Below are 26594 nucleotides of genomic sequence, written 5' to 3'. Positions count from 1 at the left end.
ATCATCCAGGTCAGTGAGGAAGGAGGGGAGAAGCTGCTTCAGGCACCAGAGCAGAGATTCCCCTGCAGCCTGTAGAGGAGCCCTCAAAGGAGCAGGTTTATCCTGAAGGACTGAAGCCTGTGGGAAGGACCCACATTGAAGCAGTTGAAAAATGTGAGGAGGAGGAAGAAGTACAGGGAGGAGCTATTACGGACTAACCCCAGTTCCCATTACACTGTGCCCCTCAGGATGTTGGAAGCCAAGGACTTGGGAATGAAGGAATGATATTGAACCTGGCAAGAAGGTGGAGTGGAGGGGGGAGGTATTTTTACTTTTATCTTTGATACTCACTATCCCAACCTAATTTTAATTGGCAATAAATGAAATTTCCCCAAGTTGAGTCTGTTTGGCCCATGACAGTAGTTGCTAAGGAATCATTCTGACCCACAAAGTTTCCATCTTATTTTCTTCCCTCATCCTGTTGACAAAGGGGGGTGAGAGCATGGCTGGGTTGGGGTCTCTCTGCTGGCTGAGGTCAATCCATCACAAGAAGTTATGGCATCAGCTGTACTATCACTCATGTGCCACTCATGACAACAAGGAGCTGATGTAACACAACGGCTCTGGTGCTGAGGGAGAATTTGTATCTAGTCTGTCTGAATTGCCAGTCTGAGAATTTGACTTGCAAAGATTCCGCATAAAAGAAGGGAAAAAGTGAAATAAAATGCACTCATGAAAGAAATTCTAGTGCTGGTAAAAGATTGCAGTATTATAAAATTCAGTTGTCAGGTTAACTTGTACTGGTATGCTCAGAACTGACGAACTGTCTCCCAAGTAGTGGTGTTGGTGCTTCAGGGAGACCTGGAAGACAAGTCAGCAGCAGGCAGCATATAAGAATGTGAATAAGCAGTGCTTTTATAAAACCAAGTGTTATTTTTGATGTAATAGTCTGGATTTAAGAAAACTGTGTGGCTTGCTTTTTAAAAAATTTTATATAAATGCATGTATTTAAAAATTTTAAAAAATATTGTCACTCATCTGGTTTGGTAAAGGGAAGTAGAGGGCACCTGTAACTTTACAAGACTTCAGCATGAATTCTGCAGATGCTCAAGTTAAGCAAGGTTGTTGGATGTCCTGGCTTTGAATGGTTTCTGAGGGATTACAGTAAGCAGATGACATAATGTCTTATTAGGGGACTCCTGAGAACAACAGGAGAAACAACTTCTGAATTTCCAGTAGATAAATACTGCCTAGGAAAAAGTGCTAGCTACATCACCTTTTAAACAGAAGGAAGAAACTGAGAAAGTCTGGCTTTGCTGGAGAACGATAACCTAAGTTTTAGTTTCCTTGTTCAGATTTTGTGCAGTGTTTTGGAAAGCAACCCATAGGAATGATGCCATATATCCTTAGGTGTCATAAATTTAGGTTTACATTCAACCATGCCAATTTCCATGGAGAGAGAAAAAAGAGGTCCCATCTTCACTGCACTGTGTCACAGGAGGCCAGGACACTGCCCAGTGTTGATGTGTCCCTAAGATGCCCAGTACATGTACAGGAGTAGATGTATGGTATAGATGCATGGGGTAGCTGACCTATGTATAGTATTTTGGAGGCAAGAGATATCTTTGCTGAAGCCCCAGTAATCAACAATGAGAGTAAATAAATTGTGGTGAGGCCTCATGCAAGGGTCACCAGGAAAACCAATTTAAACATCAGCTTCTTAGAATCTGGTTATAAAAAGCTTCATGTTAACAGTGGAGACAGCCATTATCTGCATTCTCATTATCGACAACTAATTATGGGTGGATAAAAAATTAATTTGTGATCACTATTATTAGAGTGCTAATAATTACTGCTAATAATTACTGCTAATAGGATGTTGCCTTAGAAAATAGTAGGAAAGTGCAAGTTATTTTGGAAGTTAGTTTTTCTTTTTTACAAGTTGATCTGATGTTGTTGGATTTGTTGAACAAGGTTTCCACAGTGACCTTTTATTTGAATTAAGAGAAGGATATTTACATATGGTCACCAGAATCAAAGAAGTGGTTGTCAGAGATCAAAAAGGTTCATAAAAGAACTCTAGGAAGGATTTGAATTTTGTCTCTCTAACAGTGAACGATAATTATGAAAGGGAGAATTTAATGCACATAGTGAGCTGGCTGCTAAAAGAATAATATTGCTAGTGAATGGTATTTTTAATTACAGAATCAAGCTACTTGTACTTGGTCTAGATATGTGTCTGTTCTTTAACATGGCCTCTAACGATAAGGACTTATTTAACAGTTTGCTAAAGACTGATTCCCTATCATTTCAGCTCCTGAAATCATAGCTGGCTGTGAATGAAGTGCAACACATTTAAAAATTACAGAAACAACAGGATAGAATGGTGTCTCTGCTGGAAGCTGAAGTGAATGCCATAATGGTATTCCTGGCCTTAACCTTTACATATGGCCCAATTTTTTTGTTTTCTTTCTTGCACAGAACCTATAGAGGTATGTGAGGATTATTTTGACTTCATACTGTGATGAACTGCACTAAAAAGAAATAACTATGTGAAAATGGAAACTTTTTTGAAAGTAATACTTTTAAATCATTTGTAATTCAGATTGAATGAACCCATATGAAGTCAAGGATAATGGTGAATGTGTGTTGTTAAACAAAGAAAAATGTAGGAAAAAGGTGGATTCATCAAATGTTGAATGCCATAATTTAATACTAACGTTTTCATGTGAAGATAATGAATTTACTATAACTGGGTGTATTTGGCATATTTTATTACTGGCTGTAGCATTGGTGCACTGAAATAGGCAAGGATCACCGTTGGATAACGTATGGATCTTTGAACAGCGTTTACCTCAAAATTTTCATTCTTAAAAGTAGTCCAAAGATTTCAAATAATATTTAACAATATTAAATAGTTGTAATGACTTATAATGTATTTAATAACTTATAACGTACTTAGGCGCATTTATTTTCATCAAAGTGTGAAAGACATGTAACTGGATAATTTTCCAAAACAATTCCATCTTATAAAGGTTTCCTTTTTTATTTTAAGGAAGGGGCAGATTGTCCTGAATGTACAAGTCTTTGGTGTTATTTCCAGGATAAACATTCCATGATTTTGTGGCACACATGCATTCCATGCATGGGTGGCCGTGTGGTTGGGTTGGTCAGTGGTCTGCTGCGATGCTTGCTGGCAGGACCATCACACAACAGGGATGGAGAAAGAGCAAAAAGACTCGGTGTGGGGTGCCAGTACCTTTAGACCGCCTTTAATTCTAAAAACAGGGTTTCGAGTGATAAATGAGATTAAATCCAGTATAGCGCTGTGGCCCAGTGTGCACTCTGCCGTGCTCAGGGGCTATTCGTGCGCGTGAGGCTGACGGGAAAAGCAGTCCCATCGCTCATGTGCCCAGTTCTCCATCCCCGGAGAGCTCCGCTCTCTCCCCTCCGTTACACCGACGCTCCCCTGGAGCAGGGCCCCGGGATGTGCTCCCGCCCCGGGCGGTGTCACGTGCGGCGGCAGGAATGCGGCGGGTCCGGGGGGGAACACGCTCGGCCCGGCCCGCCCCGCCCCGGCCCGCCCGCCTGCGCCAACCGGGAGCCGGCGGGGCCGGGGGCGGAGTCGAGAGGGGCGGTGGCCCCGGGCGGGCGGTGACGGCAGCGGGGCCGGGCGGCTCCCGCCGGGCTCTGGAGCTCCGCTCGGCGGCCACTGCGAGCTCCGCGGCGGCGAGTGACGTGTCCGGGCAGCGGGGCAGCCGCCGCAGCGCAGCGGAGCGGAGCGCAGCGGGCCGGGCGGCGGCCGCCTCCGAGCGCCTGGCGGCGGCTCCGGCCGCGGCGGAGGAGGTGGGTGCTCGCTCCGGGCCGGGGTCCCTCTCCCGTGTTAGTCACGGAAAGTTTGGCCCTCGGAGAGCGGGCTCGGTGTTGGGTGCGGAGGCGCCCCTCGGGGGTCGGGGCAGCCTCGCTGGGGCTGCGGGGGGCGCGGGGCGGCGGCTGGGCACGGCCCGGGGGAGGAGAGGGGAACCCGGGGGGTGAGATCTGTCATTAAAGAGGTTTTGCCCGTGCAAGGCGGGTCGCTGAAGCGAGGGGTCCCTAAAACGCATCCGCGCTTTGGCCAAACTTCTCGCTCTTCAACTGGGGAACTTGTTTGCTCCAGGTTTTCGCTGGGGGTTTCTCGCGTGTGCGCCGCCGGCTCCAGCTTCCCTCCCCTCTCCATCAGATACGGACAAGGCTATGAAAAATCACTGGAGCTTTTCCTTCTCCGTTTTTCAAAGCTGGTGTCGACCACAGGTTTTTAGTTGGCATCTGCAATTGAACTCGCTGTCTTAAAACAGGGAGAAATGTACTTCACAGTAACAACTGTTCTTTAATGTATTTTTTTCCAGGGAGGTTTTTAAAATTGTCCTTGGTTTGGTTGTAATTCACGGTGCAACTGTTGGGAGGAGAAATTATGTACTTGTTTGTGGTGATCCCAGACTCTGTCGTTGCTTTTGCAAGATGCCCTGTGCTTACAGGGTAAGGCAAGAACAGCTTTCAGAGATTGCCCAGTCATTCACCTGGGCAAGTGAGTGAGCAGGCTGTGTCAGTAGGCAGTACCAGGTGCTTGGAAAGGCAGCTATTAATAATTTGTCCACGGCAAAGGCTTATTTTAAAGACCTTTAGGAGGTGCATGTATTTTTGACTAAAACAATTTTATCCATTCTAAATTCTTCCCTCTTTCATTTACATATTCGATGCTTTATGTTTGTTTGTTTGTTTGTTTGTTTGTTTTTACTTCTTTCTTTCCCAAAGTTAGTAAAATCATGATTTTTACCTTGTGCTGGAAGGTTTGAAGTTGTTTAATTGCAATGTAAAGAGCATCTTTTTTTTTTTTCAATTGTGCAATTTAACTGTTAGCATAAAAAGATGTAGGATTTTTTTTTCTGCATGAATCAGGAAATAAAAAGGATTGGTTAAGAACTGTTTCATGCTAAATAACTACAGTAAGATTATACCATTATGTGTGACTTTGTGGCTATTTTTATTGTAAAGAAAATATTTTTTTCCCAAAGCCTTCACACCACTTGGTGAACTCCAGTGAGCAGTCTGTTCTGCAGTAGAAATGAAGTATTAATTTTTTTTAATTTTTTTGTTGGTGCTCAAGAGACGCAGATTTATTTCCTGAACATGGGACACGTTGGGTGCCTTCAAGTTCAAGCCCATTATTTAGGCAGGGGTTCTGGCTTTTCAGCTGTTTTCTTCAGTGGGCACTTCATTCTTTTCACTTGGGTGATCTGTTTGATCTTGATAATCTTCCTGACTTGCTTTGTTTAATCCATCTTGTCTTTTTTTTTTTTTTTTTTTTTACCCTCTGGCGCAGCAGTCCATGAATTAGTTACATGGGTTTATCTGGTTATGAACAATAGTTCTTTAGATGTTACCTTGAAATCTGATACCTCTGAAGGCTTTACAGTGATGTTTCAAGGTTTTTATAGTACATTCTATGGATTTCATAGCTTACCTGTGGCATTGTACATAACCTCCTGGGTGAGTGATGACAGGTGTCTTGTGATGGCACTGGGTGTCCAGTGCGTGGGACTTCTGTGGCTGATACCCACAGATGGATGTGGTGGAAGAAAGCACCATGGAAGCAGAAAAATGCTTGAGCAATGTGCTGTCCATCATCTCCTGGATGAGTGCCTGGAACCAGCAGGATCCTATGTATTGTACAATACAAGATGTGGAGAGGAGCCCCAGTGCCGCATGACAGGTGTGTGCGTGCTGGCATTGCAACTCCGAGACATGGAGGCCAAATGTGCAAGTCTTGTGCTACTGTCTCTGACAGGCCAGTGGTCAGCACACCACAGCACTGAAAAGGGGGTTGGCTCCCTCTCTCTGTGCCCAGGAGTTGTCTCTGACCCTGAACTATGCTTATGCTTGGCAGATAGGCTATGGTTTCACTCATCAGTAGATTGCAAAAATCCTTTCCCAGCATAAAATACTGTGAAAATGTCCCTGACCCATGCATGGCAGAGAGATTGGAACTAGATGATCTTTAAGGTCCCTTCCAACCCAAATCATTGTATGATTCTATGAAGAAATGTCAACACCAGAGGAGTTCTTCAGCTGATTCTTGAGCTGTTTAGGAGTCCTTGCATAGTTTATAAACATTTAAAGGAAAACAAGCTGGTCTAAAACCTGACAGGCTATTGTCAAACTTCATAATTGTTAATGGAATTTAATGCAGTTGGGAATAGCACGTTACTCATTTGTAAAACAGGAAGTCTATTAACTGCTTCTAAATAAAGGAGAAATTATTTTTAGAATCTGTTGTAGAAAAATTATAAACTTCAGTCTATTTCTGAAGAAGCCAGGAAGCAAAATCTGCAGCCCAGGAGAAGGAGGAGCAGTTTTGATTCAGACTTGCAGATTGAACTTTGTGTATTGTGCAGAGCAGTACCTGGTTTATCTCTAGTACTACACTGCTCTCAATTTTGTATGGGATGGAGAAATGAGCTGTGTGTAGTACTTATTTTCTTCACATTTTCTATTAATTTTCTTTACACTTATGTAAAGTGACTTGTTTCACTTTTTTCCTTTTTCTTATCTATTTCCTTTTTACAATTTTAGTTTAGAATTGGAGAAGGAATCTCGTGGAGTTGTCTTGTGGCCTCTAAATTTAAAGGTATCCCTTTAAACAGTCTTTGTGTAAGTTCAGCTTTCTGCTGTTTTTTTTTAGCTGCAAGTGCATTTATGGACTATCCTTGGATGCTTCTTGTGGGATATCTATTGCAGCAAGAAACGTCTTTGGAGTTACAGTGTTAAACCCTGTGAATGCAATTGAATGAGTCCTACTTTTTGAACACTTTGTATCTTATAATGAGGTGATAAATGAGGCTGCACTGATAATAGTATGAATTAGTTTTTCATTTTGTATATATTCTACAAGGTGTGAGGGAGGCATTTCTTGTATCCAAGACCATATCTTGCTAAAATCAGCATTCATTGCAGATATTTTTTCCCACTGCCATTCATATTCATACAAAGCCATTCTTGTTTTTGCATCTGTTATTGGAAAAATAACATTGGTAAAATAATTTCTGAATCTGGAAGTAGTTTTAATGAGTAAAAAAGTTGGAAGCCTGGATGCTTGGAAATTATCAGGAATTCATAAACTGAACCTTGAGAATTACTTAGGGAGACTGCAGATATGTTATGACGGGGAGGTGCTCTTTATAATAAGGAACGGAAGCACATGAGCGAGGTAAATGAGACTCTCGTTATGGACCTCTACAAGTATTTCTTAATATTCCTTCTGTTTTTTTTTCAAATCTTTGTCAATAATGTCATTGTGTGTTTGCATATTTGGTTTGCAGAGAGTAGAATCTCAGTGACTCAAGTTCTGTCACATATCCATGGAAGGAAACTGCTGCATTATTACCATCTTTTGAGATTTAAATCAGTCGGACATTTTCTTACAGTACTGAGTTTTATTTGCACCAAAATATTTTGGATTATATTGAAACCAGGAAGATGTAAAAGTGCAACTTGTTTTTAAAGGAGTGATGACAAGTAATGCTAAACAAGATTTGAAAAATATGTTTTCAAACTTGTGTTTTTAGATCAAAAACTTGATTCATGTTTTATTCCGAAATGCCTGAATCAGCAAGACTGTGGGAAGTGATGCATAACTGCACAACATTGATTCATGTCCTACATGTTCGCTGCTCAGTCAGGAAGCCTGAAGCTTAATGTCAGATGCGTGGGTGAAGCAGTTAAGCAGAGCAAAATAAATTGTTCTACTTACATGCTGCTGAATAGGGGCATTATCTTGGGAAAATCTGTTTCGGTGACTTACTGTACTGTACAATACTTGTTACTTGGGACTGAACCATGAATGTGAACTATTAGGATCCAAGCTCAAGGTCAATCATTCACTCCTGTTTTTGTTCTGCAATCTTTTTTTTTTCCCTTGAAATGCATTAAAAAAAATGCAGAAATCATATGAATATTTTTGTGCTTATTGATACTGAATATATGTCTCAGAAACTTCAAGAAAGAAGGTAAATATTATTTCCTCATCTCTAAACGGGGATAGTAAGTTATTGGAAAGTAAATGGCAATGTTTAGATTTCCTGCTAAGATCACTGCGAGTCTTGAGCTTATGTCTCTTGTCTTTATATTTTTCACCTTTTTAAGGCACTCACTGACTCATCCTCAGTTTTCTTTTAGAATTTTATACATAATATTTAATATTGTCGCAAACCGTGGACTTACTTTTGAGTTCTAAAAGCCTCACTTTTGAACTGTAGAAGATTGAGAAGAAAAAGGTCTAGCAGATCATATCCAAATGAAGGAAAGAGTGAAGACTGCTGATGTTAGAACTAGATGCAGAACTTACACTTCCATGGGAAACCACCTTCTATTATATATTTTTTGAAGAGAAAGGCTGTTCTTTGCAGGTGCTATTACTATTTTTCTTTCTTATTGTAATTAATTATTTAAAAACGTCATTACCTGATTTCTGACTTATTTGAATAAAATTTTGGTGTTATAAAAAGAAAACCAAAGAAAATTTTGTTATTTTTCTAGAGCATGCATTTATAACTTTATTATTATTAGATATGTATTTCCTTATTTTACTCCAAATATTTTTGAAACTCAGAAATAAGACTATACTTATATTCTTAATAACTTTATTCATCAGGTGAAATAATTTTGCTCATTTGGATGCTCTTGTAATGATCAGATATAATGTGTTGTCCTTGATGAGAAACAGCATAGTTACCTTTCCAAGGACAGTAATACCCAAAGAGCTGAAAATGTTTAGTAGAAGTGTTTCTGTCAGGACTTAGTTTGCAAGCTGCGACAGTAACTGAATATTCATTTCAGTGTATCCTTTCACTTGTATCGTTGGAAAGAACTTGGTGGAAATTTTCATCGGTTGTCATCAGTATCGTGAAAGACAACCTACACCTTATAAAACTAGGATGCATGAATTTAATGCAAGTTTGAACAGGACTTTCTGCTTTTTTGGTGGATGTGTGACTGAAGTATAGTTGGAGAGGAAAAAAATTCTTATTGACTGTATCCATAAACAAATAACATTTCCCCTGATTTTGGTTTACATCACAATTGCAGCATGTGAGGATCTTCTCTGACTGAAAAATGCAAACATTGCTGAGGGTATTTCCAATTAAAGTAGTACTTGATATTCAGTATAGAAAGGGACTACTCTGAATTAAGTTTAAAAAAGGAAGTTACAGAAATAAAATTACTTTCACAGATGAAGTTACTTGATTGCAATCAAATTATAGAGCAAATTAAGAAAAATGCTCCTAGTATTCATACATTTTTATTTTGCTTCCATGTGCAAGATGGAAGATCATTGTCTTGACCCAGTAACGCAGTTCTCCAGCTTGTGTGGCACAGAACAAAGTAAATCAAATCAGTCTTGACTTAAAGCATACAATGCCATTGTTCTCTTTTAATTCTTCAGATTCTTGCATTTTGTTATGGTACTCTTGGCCTCCAGGATGGCCTCCAAAACCTGGGGTGATGCCTATGTTCTTCCTTTGGGTATTCAAACAGTTACCAGAACAAAAGATGGGTGTAAGGCTCATTCATTAAAAGTCAGGTGCCCTACATGCATGTTCAGGAACCTCTTCCCTTCCCTGGTTTCAGTAACTTTTTATCCATACTCTCATTCCTTAAAATTTGTAGGTCATGGCTTTCCTATTTGTAAAGTAAGTGTACTGCTACCAAGCTTAATAAAACCATATGCTCGTGTTGGGTTCAACATGGTCTTTTGCAGAATGTCATTGTGATCTGGGTGGTTCTGCTAGATGGGTGGAAACCTGGTGGGATGGTTAGTTTTAGAGATGACTAGTTGGTTATAACTTGAGGCTGGTAACCAGTGGAGGGCCCAGCTGTCTGTCACAGGATGTGTCCTTGTTAATGATATGAATGATGTGGAGGTGTACCAGCCCTTGCTCATAAAGTTTGCAGGTGATACCAAACAGGGAAGAAGAGGTGGGCGGTGGATGTGCCTGAGATCTGGATTGTCATTCAGAAGGACCTGGGCAGGTTGGAGGAGCTGTCTGGAAGGAACTCTGTGGAGTTCAACAATGATGAGGGCAAGGTTGTGCACCTGGGAAGGAGTGTCTTCTCCAAGGGAAGGGTTCCTCTTCATCAACACTTGTCAGACCACACCTGGAGTATTGCTTCCAGTTTTGTGTCCACACCCCCTCCCGCCCAAGTACAAGAGATGTGGATAAAACTGAACAAGTTCAGCACAAGACTGTCAGGGGGTGGTAATGCTGTGCTGCAGGAGAGTGTGAGGGAGCTGGGCTTGTTTGACCTGGAGAAGAGATGACTCATGGGGCCTGATGGCAGTGTGTTCCTGCCTGCTGGCAGGCTGTCAAGGTGACAGGACAGCAGGCTATGCTCCTAACTGAAGTAAGGGTTGTTCTAACTAGATATAAGGGCAATCTTTTTTTCTAGGAAGACAACAAAGCAAGGAAACAGGATGCCTGGCAAGGTCATGCAGTCTATCTTTAGAGATTTTCAGTGTCTCAATAGATACTGCCTGGTCTCATCTGGTAGCCTGGTCTCATTTGGTAGCTGACCTGGCTTTGAGCAGCAGGTTGAACTACATGACCTCCTGCCAACCTGAATGAGTCTATCAAGCGATGATTCTGTATTTTGCCTTGCAGTAATAATCTGTAGAGGGGAAGAACATAAATATTAAAAATTTAACAGTGCTTTCTGATTGCACTATGGTCAGGACCCCTTGGACAAATTTATAGATGCAATCTGTGCTTTCTTCCTCTTTTCCTCTCCTCTAGATGATGTACTGAGCGGGAATACGCTCTAGCTGAAGAAGTGTAAATAATAGCCTTTAGAAAGAAAGACTGGAAAACCAATCAGCCATGTTTTTGGGATGTCTCTGTAGATTTTTTCTTGTTCAGGGCTTACTGCTGCTGTGTTGTTCTCTGGCTTTGAGCAGGCTGATGCTTGGTGCAAGAAAAAAAAGCCAACTAGCTCTTAGTGAAGTGGATCCTCTATGCATTCTGGAAAATGTGCATTCCTGTGGATCTGACCTTGTTTGGATTGTGTGGGAAATAGAATTCCCCCAACTTTAACTGATCCAGGAACTGGGCTTCATATTAATTTTCTGAATAAACTTCTGTACTTCCTTTATTATTCCATTGCCCATGATTTAGGTAATTTTCTTCGATAAATTTAAGAATAAAATTTGTATAGAACAGGACTGTTAGCTATTAATAAAATCATTAATATATGTAACATACATTAAAAGAAATAATGATCCAATGTTGATACAGACTTATTCTGTGGCTTACAGCATGTGATGGAAAGCTGTCATAATATGAATGCTTACTTCATACACCTTTCATTCATATATCTTAAAAAAATCTACAGTGTGTGTTTTGTAGGGATAACTTGTATGGAAAACAAACTGTACTATAATTTTTGGTTTTTTTTTTTTGGTGTAACGAGCCTTCTTGATGTACAGGAGGAAAAAAAAAGGAGTTGACCTTCTACCTTCTGCATTCTTTTATCTCATCTTTTCTCTGCACACCTGGAAGAGTCTTTATATCAAATTTCAGCAAGATTTACTTCCCAATAGGAATTCTGTAGTTAGGGGTGGAAGAAGACTCAATTTGGCATTACACAGCAATATTCACTAAGTAATGTGGACACAAGAGGTTTTTAGACATTCATGGGCTTTGCCTTCACAGTTTTTCTTGGTTTGGTGTTGTTTTTTTTAGTTTAATTTTCAGACTTCAAGCCTTTCTCAGAGACATTGCTGCTTGGATTGAGCTTTCTCCATGAGTCACGGTTCCTGGGAAATCAGTCTCCTTGATTCAGCTTCTGTTTCCTATGATAAAATGTTCATTGGCTCATTCTCCAGTGTTAAGAATGAGGAATCCTGATGTTGCTGCAGTTATAGTACACACACATACCTAAGGAGAAAGTATGTCAATCAGCTTTGCAGTTCTTAGGGTGGTGGAGCTGAAAAAACTTGGCAGCACGTGCTCCCTTGGGAGCTCAGTGTATGGATACTGTGCCCCCAGATCTGAAGGCTGCACTGCCCTGTAGTTTTGGCAGAGTTTGTTTTGGTCCCATTTCTGTTACCTACTGACCTCTGCACAAGTAGTGACTTTTGGAAAATAGTTTTGTTGAAGTGGAAATGCAGATGTTGATCAGTATATGTAGTCTTGTAGCTGAGAACTGATGGTCTGTTGTTTGTCCCACAATTAGAGGAAATCATTGAATGAACTGTGATGTGCAGATGTAGCTGAGAAGCCTAGTCCTGGAGGCAGAAGGTGTTACCAGAGGTTAGGAGAAGGGAAACTGAGTTGCAGAGAGGAACACTGACGTTCTTCTGTGGTCTTTGGATAAGTATAAAAGTGTCTTTGTTTCCTTTGCTGAAACTGCCATTTGCTGTGGAATCAGAATTTGAGTCTCACAGATTATACAGGTGTTAACTCTGAGGTTGTGAGGTCTGCTGTGGAACATCGCAGACCCCAACTTCCTTCAGTATCAGCTTTCAAAGGTGCCTTCAGTACCATGGTCAAAGGTGAGTGTTCTTGGTGGAAAATTTAAAGTAAGTGTTGAGAGCTGTCCTTGGGGTTCATTTCACATTTGAACAACTCTGGCTTCTGGTGTGAGTGCCATTGGAAATCTGACTGCTTCGACTGTGTGGAACTTTTCCGCATCAGAAACATCTGAAACATCTGCCTAGAAACATCTGATTTTAATGTAGTATTTTAATTCCTTTTTTTTTCTTATATAGCAATTTAAAATTTAGATATTTAATGAGGAACTGAATATATTGCAGTATAATGAGGGATCTGATTTCCTTTTTTGTTCAAAATTCATGCATTTAATGCTTATTCCTGATTTTTAATGCCAAACTTAGGAAGTTACTAGCTAAATACCTGGAATAAAAGCGTGCTACTCTGCTACAAGTAGGGGGTTTTTAACAGCAGTAGTAGTCTCTTAGGCTTGGAGTAGTTGGGGTTTGCCTGGATGGATTGGTTCAGTTATAAGTGGGCAGGTAAACTGGGAGCTTGAAAAATTGGAAAACTATCTTTCTTCTTTCAGACTGTAAATATAAGTAAGAATTACCTGTTCCTGCTAACAGTTTGAGAGGAAAGGACCAGATGAAAACATCAGGAAGCAGACATGAGAAGTGTAGGCCAATATTTTGACCAGAGTGAGTCAGCTGCCTTTAATAAGAATGTCCGGGAGATCCTTGGCCTCTCTCTCTGCATCTGCTGTACGTTTTGCCCACAGGTGAAATGTGGGGGAAGGGAGGGAAAGGAGGCAATCTGTAGATCATCACTGTGGTCCACACCAGTCACTGCTACCTCTACCCACATCTGAAGCATAGAAGGTGATGAGCACTGAGTCAGCTGAATTGGTCACGCATCTGGATGCCAATGGGAAATCTTGAAGTTTGGGCTAGATAACTTCAAGAGCTTCTTTCTGTCCCAGTGTTTCTGTGACTGCTGTGGAGGGAGCCTGTAAGGGTGCAATTTGAGTCATTACATAGAGGTTATAACATGTTTGAGAAATCAATTTTGTATGGGGAAAAAAAGCTCCATATTTTTATGACTTCTGTGTCATGTCCAGTAGGTGAGGGCAGTTATTCAGTTACTCAGCTTCATTATTTTATAATGGAATACACATGAATATAATAGCACATATGTTTCATATTTAATAGGGAGTTTTTTCTATTTGCCATTTTTAAATACCCTTGGAACAAAATTTTGATCTTCTGTGTCTTAAAAGCACTTAGCTGTTAAATTTTTCATATAATTTTATGCTAAAGCAAGTAACATCTACTCAGAGGTCTCAGTGTTGCATCTGGAATTTAGTGTTCAGTGTGGGACCCCAGTACAAGTGAGGGACTGGCAAACTGGAGTGAATCCAGTGAAGTCCACTGATATGGTTAAGGATGGGAACAGGTCAGAAGAGGTTGAGGGAAATGGGTGTGTCTTTTTGAGAAGAAAGGACTGAGGGGTATTGAATTGCAGTCCTCTGCTTCCCAAGGTGGGATTGGAAATAAAATGGAGCCAGGCTTTTTTCAGAGGTGTGCAGCAGGAGAATGAGAGGCAATGGCTGCAAGCTGCTGCAAGAGTAATTCCAGCTGAGCATATGGGAGAAACTCTTCCTGGAGTGGCTCATTAAGCATATGAGCAGGATGCTCTGGGAAGTGGTGAAACCTCCACATTCATGGGGTTTCACTACTTGGAGGGACAAAGGCCCTGAGCAATCTGCTTTAATTTTGAAAACACCTTTCTTGAGTGTATGAGAGAACATTCAGAAGTGCCTTTCAGGTTAGTTTGAGCTGTTATTTCTGTGATTATCATCTGAATGCACCTGTACAGGTGTGTGCTGTTAGCAGCAGAATCAGTGGGGAAAACCACATGTGAGCTACAAATGCAAATGTACCGTATGCTGCTAGTCAAATTAAATCATCTGCCTTAATCTTACTTTAAACATCTTTAACTTGAGTTAGTTCCCGTGCCTCTCAATAGAAGAGCGAAAAACGTCTCTTTGAAATATGGTGCTATTAGAGATTCTTCATAAATGTGCTGTCTGCTACATAAAATGGCAATTATTTCATTTTTGTGGAGGGTATTAATGGCATGTATAATACACAAGCACTCTTTGCGGCTGCAGGGTTTGTCATAGCAGCTAAAAAGTAGAGAAAAATATGTGGAACTTCAAGATGAATTAATGCAATGTATAAATCAACCCCTGAGGCATTCTTAAGTGAGACAGTGTATCTTTCTTCTTGTGAATAACTGCACTGTTTAGATAGGAGCAAGCAGGTCAGTGGCTGGGACTCTAACACTGGGTCTGTGTCCTTCCTTGACACAATTCTTGTGTAATTCGAAGCATATAACTGTGACCTAGATCAAAATGGAAATAAAGCTGCATAGCTCAGCTCTGTGTCTTGTTAATATTTGCTTGCGAGAAGGAAATTGATTTAAAAAATAATTGTTGGAGTTAATTTTCATAGACTCATGAAAACTTGTATCATATATTTAAATAAAAAACACAACACCAACATCCTCAAAGCTTTTTAGCTACTCTGTTAAAGGTGCATTTGGAAAAGGTGCTGAGACTCAGAGATTTGGTGGTTATTATATGTTTCACACTTGAGAACCTATGCTCCAGTCATGATGCAGCTTTAAGAGCATAAAAAGGCCTTTTCTTTAAACCATAACTATTGCTCATTTTGGCTGACAGTTTTGGTGTGGCAAGATGCATTCCAGACACTTGTAAGCAGGAACACGCCTTGGAGCTCTTCAGACAGAAATTATAGAGAGGCTTTAGAAGGGACTCTGTATAGTGGAAGCATGTAATGAAATTTTTTCTGTGTTTTAGACAGATGTTGTATATGTGGGTGAATCCTTTCAGAGCCTTAGCTCTGAAGCCACTTGTTTTTATCTAGGACTGGATTAAGAATTACCAAATCTTAAAACAGTTTAAAAGGGAATTTTGTATGCTTAGTAAATTCAAATTGTTAGGAATTGTCTCATCACAATAGGATCTGGCTCTACCAGAGTTATTACCTTTCCTTCTACATCTGTCCTGATGATTTGCTCTTGCATGCCTAATGTTAGGGAGGTAAATTTTATGGTACCTTCTAAGGCTGGCCCTTTTTTGAAGTGTTTTCTGCCATTCACTGGCACTTCTTCTGTAAGTGACAGTTCATTTGACATCTGTATCCTGATCCATTTAGTCTGTTATTCCTCTGCTGTTCCTTGAATTCTACTGTCTCCTTCAACTTACTGTTTTCATACTTGAGCTGTGGAGACTTTCCGAGGGCTTGAACTGTTTTGTGTGCCATTGCCAGCAGAAGTAGTAGGTTCTTCAGATTAACATCTATGGGCTACTCAAGAGTAGGACAGAAAATTCAGCATTAACTCTTCCACTGCCCTGTGGAGCTTTTGGAAACTTTCCTCAGCCTTGTTCTGAAATCTGTCTTTTTGACATGATGTCTTTTGAGTTAGAGTGAAAATTTTTTTGGTTTGGGGCGGAATGTATGCATTGCTCAGCACAAGAGGTTTTCCTTCTAGGTGATACTGGAATGTTGTTATTAAATAGTGTTATGGGGAGGGAGGGAAAATGTCTCTCATGAATTCTGGGCTTTGCTCTCTCTAAGTGTGTATTCAGGACCAAAGTATGGGAATGCTTTGTGAGGTTATTCTTTTCCTTAAAACGTGAGATTGATGGCACTTGAGAAGAGAGGAGGAAAGAGAAGGTGCTCAGGAATCTGCTTGCTGGTACTTCTCTGGAAAGGTGAAAGTAAAGGGGTCAAGCAGAATTTTTTAAGATTGGCGAAAAAAAAAAAGAGGCAAGAAGTGGTTTACAAAGTGCATAATTAAAACTTAGCTCTGATTGCCAGGTGGAGAAAAGCATCGTCAAAACTGAGGAACTTTCTAAAATTTTTATCCTTATCCCCTTCACGAAGATTTTGAAACAGAATATGTGCTCCAAACATTGAAATAACATGTTTTAGTAATCTGCTTGTGATTGTCACAATTGGAGCTGCAGAGCACCAAATAGTTTAAAAACTTCATCTTTCTTCAGCTGGCTTACTGAGGTCATTAAACGAATTGGCTCCAATACTGGGGGCTGTATACATAAAAATTTGGACTGGATTCATATTGAAGAAGCCAGGCACATTTCTTCTCTTCCATAATGGTATTAGCTAATAGGTATGAGCTTAGCCAAATTGAAAAGGAGTGTCTCAGTATTTGGAAATGATGTTCATCTACAAAACATGTTCCCTTCATTTTTGCAGGGTTTTACAGTCTGCTAAAATTGCAGTGGATACATTAGGATGGACACAGAGGATTTTCCTCCCCCACCACCAGAAGGTAATGGAAATAGTTTGGAGTTTAAATCCAATTTTATTGTAACAATTTGATTAACTTTCCAAAGCTGTTTTTCCTTCTCTAACACTCCCTTTCCCCATATCCCGCTAAGGCTTGGTCCCACTGGTATTCTGCTGAAATAGGAGCTCCTGTCATCTACCCAGTCTTGTTCATGAACTTTACTTGTTGATGTAGTTAGAGCATGATGGGAAGAAAGCTGGGGAGAAACTGGTCCTTGCAGTCCAAATCTGCAAATATGTGTTTTCTAAGACAAATCTGTGTAGTCAGAGCACAGAGAGTTACAGAAGGGTGTTATGGATGCTGGACTACAGGGCTCTTTGTGTAAAGTTAACACTTAGTGCCCCTTACCTGCTGTGTGCTGGTAGCTGGATGGCCACCACTATAGCCCAGGTTTCTGAGGGCACAAAGGTAGGATCTACAAAGACACCATGTCATTGCCTTCTGTGTTTATGCTCCCTCTAAGAGAACATTGAATGTAGCTATTTTTTTATCCTGTTTGATTTCCTGTAAACATACCTTTTCGTAGTTCTTGTTATTATGTATTTTAATTCTTAATAGGATTTGGCTTTTGGTAGTTGGATGCTGGGACACTTCATAAAAGTATCATGTGTTGGTTCTGATCTTACGGTGACATGGGTTATGGAGACCTGCGGTTGAACTTAGTACAGCTGCTCTTATTTTGGTAAAGTCGCTAGTATAGTTTGTATAGATAGTGATTTTTCCATAAGGTTTCCATCTGTTCCTTATATAGGACAATATTACTTATGGACTTGTACTCTATTATATACATTGATATATGTATATGTTAATATATGTATATGTTAATATATGTATAAATAATATACATTATTGCTTATAGGACATTTCACTTATTGTTCACACAGAGCTTATACGAAGCCATATAAGTATGAAAGAGGGTTTAATCTTAGTTTTGTTCAGCTGTAACTCTTTAGGAATTTGGGAATTACCATCCTTTGATTTCTCTCTAGCTTAGCCACTGCCACAGATAGAGGTCTGTTACTGGATACTGACTAGGGAATAGGGAATGTGAAAGAAGCAGAAACTTGTGAGATCAGCTTTTAATGGGTTGGACTACTGGCCAGCATTATTGGCAGTTTCATTAATGCTCCAAGATGTTACTGCGGTTATTGTTGGCAAAACCACTTTTGGCTGTCCTTGTCCTAATCCATGTGGTCAGGACCCTGAATTTAACTCAGTTTTGTTTAGTGACAGTTACTGTGAAACTGTCTTTACTGGATAATCCATCTCCAGGGCAATGTAATGCTGTGAGGGAAGAGTCATCCCTAAGGAATCACTTGAGCAGGGGCTGCTGTTTTTCAAAGACAGCCTCAAATTGGGGCAACAGCTCCAACTTTGTGCAGCATATCAGTTTGTGGGATACTCTGACAAGATTTCAGAGTGGTGTAGTTCAGTATGATTCCAGAATTCAGAGTTTAATATAAATTGAGATTCTGCTCTACCTGATCTTGTGTCAACTGATGCTTTTTTTTCCTTTTTTGTCCCCCTTTTTTTTTTTTTGGAAACAGACTCCCCAGGGGGCACCATCAAACCTAACAGAGTTCAAGGAGCATTTGATTAACATTCTCAGGCACATGGTGTGATTCTTGGGGCTGTCCTGTGCAGGGCCATGGGTTGAACTTTGATCCTTGTGGGTACCTTCCAAAGCAGAATATTCTGTGATATTCCTCTTCTCTCAAAAATCTTGATTGGAAACTAATGGAACTTGTATATTTTTTTACTTTACCATTGCTGATTCTCTTAAAAAAACATATTTAAGGAATTATCAGTGAAGATAAATTTTAATTACTCTAAAGTACACTTTAGTTCACTTTCTAGATAATTCTCATGACCCATTTTGCAAGTGGAACAGAAGTGAGGATTTTGGGGTTAATACAAATACGTATAACAACCAGAGGAAGGAAACATACAATATTTTTGGTAATAATTGAGGGGTTATTTTGGATGCATATACACTGGCCCACCCATGGCCGGTTCAGGAGGGATGAGCAGCACCGGTCACTGCCTTCAGACAGTGGGCACATGGGTGGGTTATTGTAACTTGTAGTGAGGATGAGGCTAGGTGCAGAACCCTTTGCTACATCATAAAAAAAAAAAAAAATTAACTTTTGCGTAATGGTTATAAAATCCTACACTGGGGCCACATATGAAATCAATTGCTTTAATTTTTTTTAAAAGAGTTCTTATGACATTATGGGAATTTTTTTCTTTACGTATTTGTTGTCCTAACAAAGATAGCTGTAGTGCTGAAAGTCATGTAAGTGCCTTTCTGTTTACTAGTATATACTATTCACTACAAATCTCAGTGTTATTCTTGACAAGGAGGTTTTCTGTGGTTTTGACAAGTAAATTCCACAAGTTTATTTGTATCAATCCTAATGTATACAAAGGGGAAAAATAATAGTAAACTTCTGTCTTTTTCATGGGGATGTTGTGAGAATGTATATGAAAGCGGCACAATTATTTAAAATTAAATTAATGTCTTTTCATTAGCCACAACCATCTGAATCTATACCTTGCTTAAGGTAAGGTCAGCTTGCTGCATCTGCTACTACTTGTTAAGGCAGAACTGCATGCAGTAAAAGAATGGAATATAATTTAGTTGATTATGCTTATGTAACATATCTGTTCATTGGTGTTTGGACATTCCATTCATGCATTGCTAATTAGGCAGTGGCAAGTCTGTGCTAGTTCATTTCCCTTCTGCAGAGCAGATTCAAGTACTGAGTAACTTGGAAAAATTACTGCTTGTGTTTCTGTTGTCTGCACTGCTTTAAAAAGAGTTTATTCTTCTAACCATTATTAAAAATTTCCCTGTATTTTTCTCTGTGTATGTTGAGTGAATGTATTTTTCAGCAGCCAGGGAGCAGTTGGGGTTGGCTAGATGCAAAGGCTTCTTTGGGTAAGAGCAAAATCCAAAAAAATACTTCCAAAATGGACACTTGAGATAATAGGGCTAGCTTGTGTTCCTTTCTTTAGTGTGTCTCTGCATATGAATTTATGTGTGAAGTGTGAGTATTTAAAATTTCATACAGGAAAGATTTCCATGGCTATTTTATGAGATAAAATAGAGAACAATTCTTGTTCTGTCAAGAAAAAAATTCTTTTAAAGAAGCTAAATGGAAATGCCAATTTTTTTTATGGCTGTATGTTATAATTATGCTTTTAATTGGTTGCTGTAATGGAGTGTCCTTAACCAAACCCATTTAGACAAGAAAAGGATATACTGCAGACTATGTAGAAAGGAATTACAAAGCTGGTAGTTGTGAGAATCAGGAATCACATCGTGTCTTTCCTGCAGAGGACTTAACTTCACGCTGACCAGCTGGGACTGGAGATGGGATGTTTAATGCTAGGGTGGTGTTCACGTGTGGTGGCCTGTGCTTGTGCTATCGCTACTTTATTAGGAGATGTCATCTCTGGCTGTTTTTCATTCCTCTACTTGGAAAACATCTGGTGATCTTTTGAAGTGGAAGTACTTTTCTTTAAGTGAGGACTTTGTGGGATGTTTATCAGGGCCTGTTTCCAAAGGAAAGCCGACTTTGTTTGCTTGGCAGAATGGATATCTGACAAACAGCTTCTTGCCCAAGGGAAACTGGGGGCAGGGAGCAGGGTATACTTTCTTTGTCAAGTAGGCTTAGTTTTGCATCTCTGAATATGTGTGTCTCACTGTTTGTGGTGCGTGGCACTATGCCTCATATGATTTCTCTGTGAAAATTATTAGAAAGCATTGGGTGTATTTCCTCATACTTGCCAACAATTCATCCCAGTTGTCATATACTGAGTTGCCTTTTACAACAGTTGTAAGACCTAAAATAAGTTTTAAGCTCTTTTCCGTAATTAATTGAGTCTATCAAGGTAGGTTAATATATAGTGATGAGAATTGGAGTGTGGCTGCATTGCAGTACAGTTCTTGAATCATGAACAGTGATATATTTTTTTTTCATATTTACAGAAAATTAGCATGATTTATGTTAAAATTTAAAGTGAAATACTGAAATTTCAGTGTCTGTACAAGGACATTATGAAAATTAATTTGAATGCATAGTCTTCATATTACTACCAAATACAATCTTTATGTGGGAGAGAATCAATTTTAACCTTTTATTTCAGAAGTGTGAGGTGCTCTTTAACAAAGTATAGTGGAGAGCTGGATGTTCACTCACATACACCCCTGTCCCTGGTACCTTGGGTAAAGCTAGGTGAGAAACATTGTTACGTCAAAGTTTGGGATTTAAGATGTTCTTCAATGAAATTATGTTTTGGGTTTTTTTAAACTGAAAATAGAGTGAGGATATCTCCTAGGCACTGATTGTAAAAGCATTTTTTACACATTTTTATACAATCAGCTCTCTAGAACTGGGATGTTCTTTGTTCCTGATATGGAGACACATAGAGCAAAGAGGCCAAGGACTTAAGTCTAGATATCCTGTATGCAATTGAGTGTTGTGATTATGTCTTTCAACAGTTATTTTTTGTCGTTTGCCTGCCAGTGCTGTAACACTAAAATAGTCCTAGTTCCTCTGTTCATGAGAAGGAAGTCTGGCCTGAGTGTGGGTAAGAGTGAAGTAGAAACAACTGCACTCTCCTAAAAGTTTCCATTGGGATGACTTTACAAGAAGAAAACCTTATAAAATTCTTTTTATTAACTCTAGTAAGGAGTTGCTAAGAGGTGCTGTGTTTTGCTGTAGAGACGACTGTGTTTCTCTGCTTTGGGGGCTGCTTTTTATTCTGCATCCTATATGTATTTCTTTCAGATTGTTTAATTAACTTTTATGCTGTTTTTTGAATAATTTTGGAATTTATTTAAGTTTAAACCATTTTAAAAAGCTAATTTTGTGACTGAGACAAGTGGTGGTTAAATTTGGGTTTTTATAATATTGATGAGATATTTTATGATTTAATTTATGAAAGTAGAGAACAGTGAAGACCCTATGATTGTATTTCCTTACTAGAATTGAGGGATTGAAATAAGAACATTGCTTAAATTAAACTGTAGCTATAAAGGGAGTTGGTCTTGGCTAAACAACATTGTTAGGTATCTATTTTCAGCATACAGACAGTTACAAATGATGGTAAAAGGAGAGCCAAGATTTCAGGAGAATGAGAACAGAATATGAATTGTAGTTATGAATGGTTCCTTGTTTTTGAAGCTGGCAATAGTTTGCCGGTGTCTGCCATCCCATCTGTAAAAGAGCAATTTATTTATTTCTAAAGGTCACATTTCTCTCAGTAAATGAAGGAAAATGCATTGTTTAAGGTAAGGACCAATTATTCTTTGTGACAGTTCAGACAAGATGTGTAACAAAGAGTAACAAGAAAATTCCCATTGCAAAAAAAAGCTATGGTGTCATGTGTCACTCCTTATTATGTGTTTTTTCTTCTAGCGAAGTGTATTTGAGTGTTGGGAAAAACAAAAAAATAGAATAAAATAGATTAGTAAAAGGCTTATTTCTGGTTTTAGCATCCACAAAGAAAACACAGTATACATAGATGTAATTCTATCTTATTTGGAAGAAAAACAGTAAAAAACTTTGCTAGATGTTTATAATGTATAAAATGATCAAATGTGATTAACCGGTATGGATTTCTAGGAGGCTGACTTTATTATTTTATATTATTTGTTATTTTCTTTCTGATTAAAAAGTTATAGTTAGGGGGTTTTTTTCTGTTTACTCAGCTCCTCTGTAAGGTGACTTTACTGCTGGCCTCAACTTGCTGGCTGTGTGCAGGGACAAGGCCCAGACATGTTGACTGGAAAAAGTAGATGATGATGAGATAAAGGCCTTTCGAGGGATTGGACAAGACTTGATTATTGGTCTGGGTTAACTAATTTTGATTGCTTAAACCCCCCCAAAAATATAAAGAAATTTGTGCAGATGTTGGGGTATTTTTTTCTATGAATAGTTGTGTAAACTAAGCTCCAAAATTTTAAATTCAAACAGTGAGCCAACATACAGGGAGAAGGGTGAGATATTTTTTTTTATTTGCTTCATTTGCCTATTTAGGACTTGTATCTATCATTAACTGGCTGGGATAAATTGCTGGCAAAGAACTGAAGGATTTGTTCTTTTTTTTTTTCTACTTTTTTTTTTAGTTCTGTTTCATTGCTCCCAATAAGTATTCACTAACCATGCCTCAAGCCTCTATAATGATTCTAATCTAGAGTTTACAGAAAGAAAAACTGGGTTTATGCATTGTTATAATTCTCTTATCTTGTACATGAACATGGATAAAAGCTTGTTTGCATTAAGATAAATAAAGTGAATTATTGAATGAAACATTTATTAGGTGCTGCTGGCTTTTGCTGCAGACAGCAATGGAAACTATGTCTAGCAATCTGAGAAAAACATACTTTATAAACATTTTTGTGAGAAAACCTCTCCAACCCCCTATGTAGATTTTCTTGTTTCTTCCTCATTGAAATAATCTTTCCAGGAAATGTGACCTTGTCTTAGTTTTGTTAAAATGAGTACAGAAGATGACTTAGTCTGACAAAGAAAGATTGTTGTAGGAATATGTCTCATTGTTAAATTGTCTGTTGTTGAGCTCAGTAACATGGTTTAGGTGAAAGCATGATAGATTCTGAATAATCTTCTCTTATACAGGTACAGGTTTCTCCAGGGGCAGCGTGGGGGCCAAGGCAGAGCATCCTTCCTGCTAACTGGAAGGAAGCTCATGGACTGAAAGGTCCTAAGGAAACACCATTGTTGCCCAGCTCAAGCCAGTATCCACTGAGAGGAGAGAATTTCTGGTAGAAGCTGTGCTAAAAGGGTGTTGTAAAATAGGATTTTGGAGAGTTCAGTCGTGTAAGAATTACTGTTTTCACGAGTTTGCTTGCATTCCACAGGCATCTTTTTTGAGCTGTAAGAGGACCTTAGTATGTTAGGGTGAAGAAGAGCAAGATGTTTTCAAACAATAATTTTAAAAAATCCTAAAAAAGGGGATGCTATTAAACTCCCTCCCCATTAGTTGCTGGGATAATGGATTTGTAATATTTTGCATATATTACACATTGTTTATGAATCAATCTATCTGAATAGTTCTCTTTAGCCTAGGTAAAGTGGTAACAATAGAAAGGACTAGATGAGAAGCCAGCTGAAATCCAAAATATTTCCAATGTTGTCTTGGATTTACTAAACAAAACCATTCTGTTCCAATGTATACATTTTTGTATAGTAAAAGATACAGTAAATTTTTGTAACATTTAATTTCTAACTTGTTTCCTTGTCCAGAATACATCAAGGAGAAAACACAAATAGTTAAATATAAGTTATTTTTAAGCATGTGAACAGGTTGCATGTGGTACTTTGGGTGTTAGATGGAGTTATTGTTGGGGAAAAAATGAATTCTGGCAGCGTGTCCAAAGAGATGAATGGATCCCTGAAGCCACGTGCATCTTGTGGGCCCCGCCTGGGCCACTGCTGCAGAAGGAGGCTGAAGGTATGAACAATCCATATCGTCATCTGTTGAAAGTCACATGCTTTTAGGCGTTCCAAGCTCTGCTTTTGGGGAGTATCAGCAAGTACTTCAGTTCTGACATTGCTAGATAAAGAGTTGTTCAACCTGGCCCAATGACCCAGAATTTAAGCATCCCTTTGCCTAAATCATCTGCAAGTTGAGTCTAGGAAGTATGTACAATTGCTGTCAAGGTAGAGGAAGAAACACGATCCAAAAATGAAGTCAAATCCCTTGCTACTTCAGCAAGGTCACAGTTTTGTTAAAATTAATACAGAAGATGATTTAGTCTGACAAAGAAGGATTGTTGCAGGAATAAGTCTCATTGTTATATAGCCTGTTGTTGAGCTTAGGTCTTGGATCATGTCTAGCTACATCTTTCTACCAGACAGACACCCTGGAGACCTGAAACAGGGAACCACTTCATATCCAGAATGTGTTAAGCTGGTTAGTTTTCAGCTTTTTTTTTTTTTTTTTTCAGTATGATGATCAGTTTGTGTACCTGAACTGTATGTTTTCTTTCTGTAGAAACGGGATCTTCTGCTCCCTGTTTCAGGTCTCCAGGGTGTCTTTCTGCTGCTTTCTGCTTCATGGGACTCCCAATTGCTCTTGAAGAGCTTTGAGGCCAAGGTATCATCAGATGATACAGCAGTTTTATATTGCTAATTAGAATTAATCAGACTGTGTTAGAGAAATGTACATGCCTCAAACAATTTACTTTGAAGCAGTAATTACTTCAAAGTAAAAGTAACTATTTGAAAACTAGATATTAATAGATGATATCTGATAGGGAAAAAAGTGTAGAAATAAATAACAAGACAGACTGCTCTCAGTAGGAAATTTCCTTATAGATAGTTACTTTTCCACAAATATATCAACTATGTAGTCAAAACCACATTTCCTGGAAAATATTTCTTTTTTTTTTTTTTTTTTTCCTCACATGGTATTTGTATCCTGTGGTTAGCCAGCATGCTCTCCTTTCACTGCCAGAGCTGGATACTTCATTTTCTCAATGACTTTGTAGTCTTCTGCTATTTGATTTCTGTTTTTTTAAAGCTCTCTGGTTTTCCTGTTCCCTGTGTGGATTGTCTCTTTGGACAGCATGTTGTAGGCGAGTTGAGTGGTTCATTTCACAGGAGCTGAGGCTGAGCTCGGCTGTGCATCCATCACCAGCACCGACCTCAACAACAAACATGACAGGTGGCAACGTGGCTTTTGTGATGTGACTGCTGTGCCTCATGTCAGGTGCCTGGTGGCATTTATAGCAATTCAGGCTTCAGTATTGTTAAGTGTATTAGTATTTCTTTAATAGTGATGGAAAGCCAGTAGCCTTTAATATGGATAGATAGATGCCTTTCAGCACAGAGAGGGATCTCCCGTGTATTTATGCAGATTTCCAAATAGCATCTGTACATGCTTTCTGTACAGAATCAGCAAAATTTCTTGGTGAAATTTGAGTATCAGAATCTACTAATAAGGTGCTGAGTTGGAAGAGACCTGCTTGGGGCCAGGCTCAGTCTATGGTTCTGACTGTGACAGGCAATACCAGTGTCACCAGTGTGCTGAGTGTAGAGGCAGTTAAAGTAAAGGGTCACAAAATGCTAATTTTACATAGTGACCTTTCTGGTTACAGCATAGACATCACTGAAAAGCATCTTAAGGAGTTACAAGGGAGTACAGGTCTGATGGTGTTGCTGCCACTACTTTCTGGACAGTCTGGTTCATGTCTAGTGTTTTCATTTTCTGATTTTTTACAACTTGGTTCTTTTAAATTTTAGCTAACTAAAGCTTAAATTTTTAACATGCAAGCGGTTTGTAAAGTTCAGGGGTTTTTGCTATTTATAAATCTTTCCTAACATCCACAGGTCTGGGCTATATTTCAAGGAATGCAATTTTTTAATATGAGGCATGCTGTTGTGAGCAGTCTCTCTGAAACTTGAGCAGGCAGATTCATCACTCTTTTCACACTGGTTTTGATTTTTTTTTTTCTCCAAGAAAATAATATCTGTTGTGCATGCTTGACAACATAATTAGTATGTAATGTGTGTATTTGCGAAATACTAAAGAGGCCTTTTGCTTATTTCTTTGTAGTATATTTGCAGGGAAAGCCTGTTAATTCATGTGGTTTTGCTTTTGTTTCCATCAGTGGAAACACTTTTAGCATGAATGTGTATAGTTTGGTTTGGGGTTTTTTTG

At 39.1% G+C, this 26594-nt stretch overlaps 1 protein-coding gene across 4 annotated transcripts in view; it reads left to right on the top strand.

Annotated features, from left to right (window-relative positions):
* The first annotated feature begins 3766 nt into the window (after positions 1 to 3766).
* ARHGEF10 (Rho guanine nucleotide exchange factor 10) overlaps positions 3767 to 26594 on the top strand; it is a 109867-nt gene continuing 87039 nt past the window's right edge. For 3 of the 4 annotated variants that reach the window (XM_027892433.1, XM_027892432.1, XM_027892430.1), the window contains exons 1-2: positions 3767 to 3825; positions 16808 to 16883. In XM_027892433.1, coding sequence (XP_027748234.1) covers positions 16847 to 16883 — 37 coding nt within the window. In that variant the 5' untranslated portion in view covers positions 3767 to 3825; positions 16808 to 16846. Of the gene's footprint in view, positions 3826 to 11893; positions 11957 to 16807; positions 16884 to 26594 lie in introns of those variants that run through there. The other variant, XM_027892431.1, reaches the window with a different exon arrangement.

Source organism: Empidonax traillii, unplaced genomic scaffold (genome assembly GCF_003031625.1).
Source record: "Empidonax traillii isolate 1590-97213 ecotype Southwest subspecies unplaced genomic scaffold, ASM303162v1 scaffold352:size1026972, whole genome shotgun sequence".
Classification (NCBI taxonomy): domain Eukaryota; kingdom Metazoa; phylum Chordata; class Aves; order Passeriformes; family Tyrannidae; genus Empidonax; species Empidonax traillii.
Note: the sequence above shows the minus strand (reverse complement) of the source record. Positions and strands in the feature narration are given on the sequence as shown.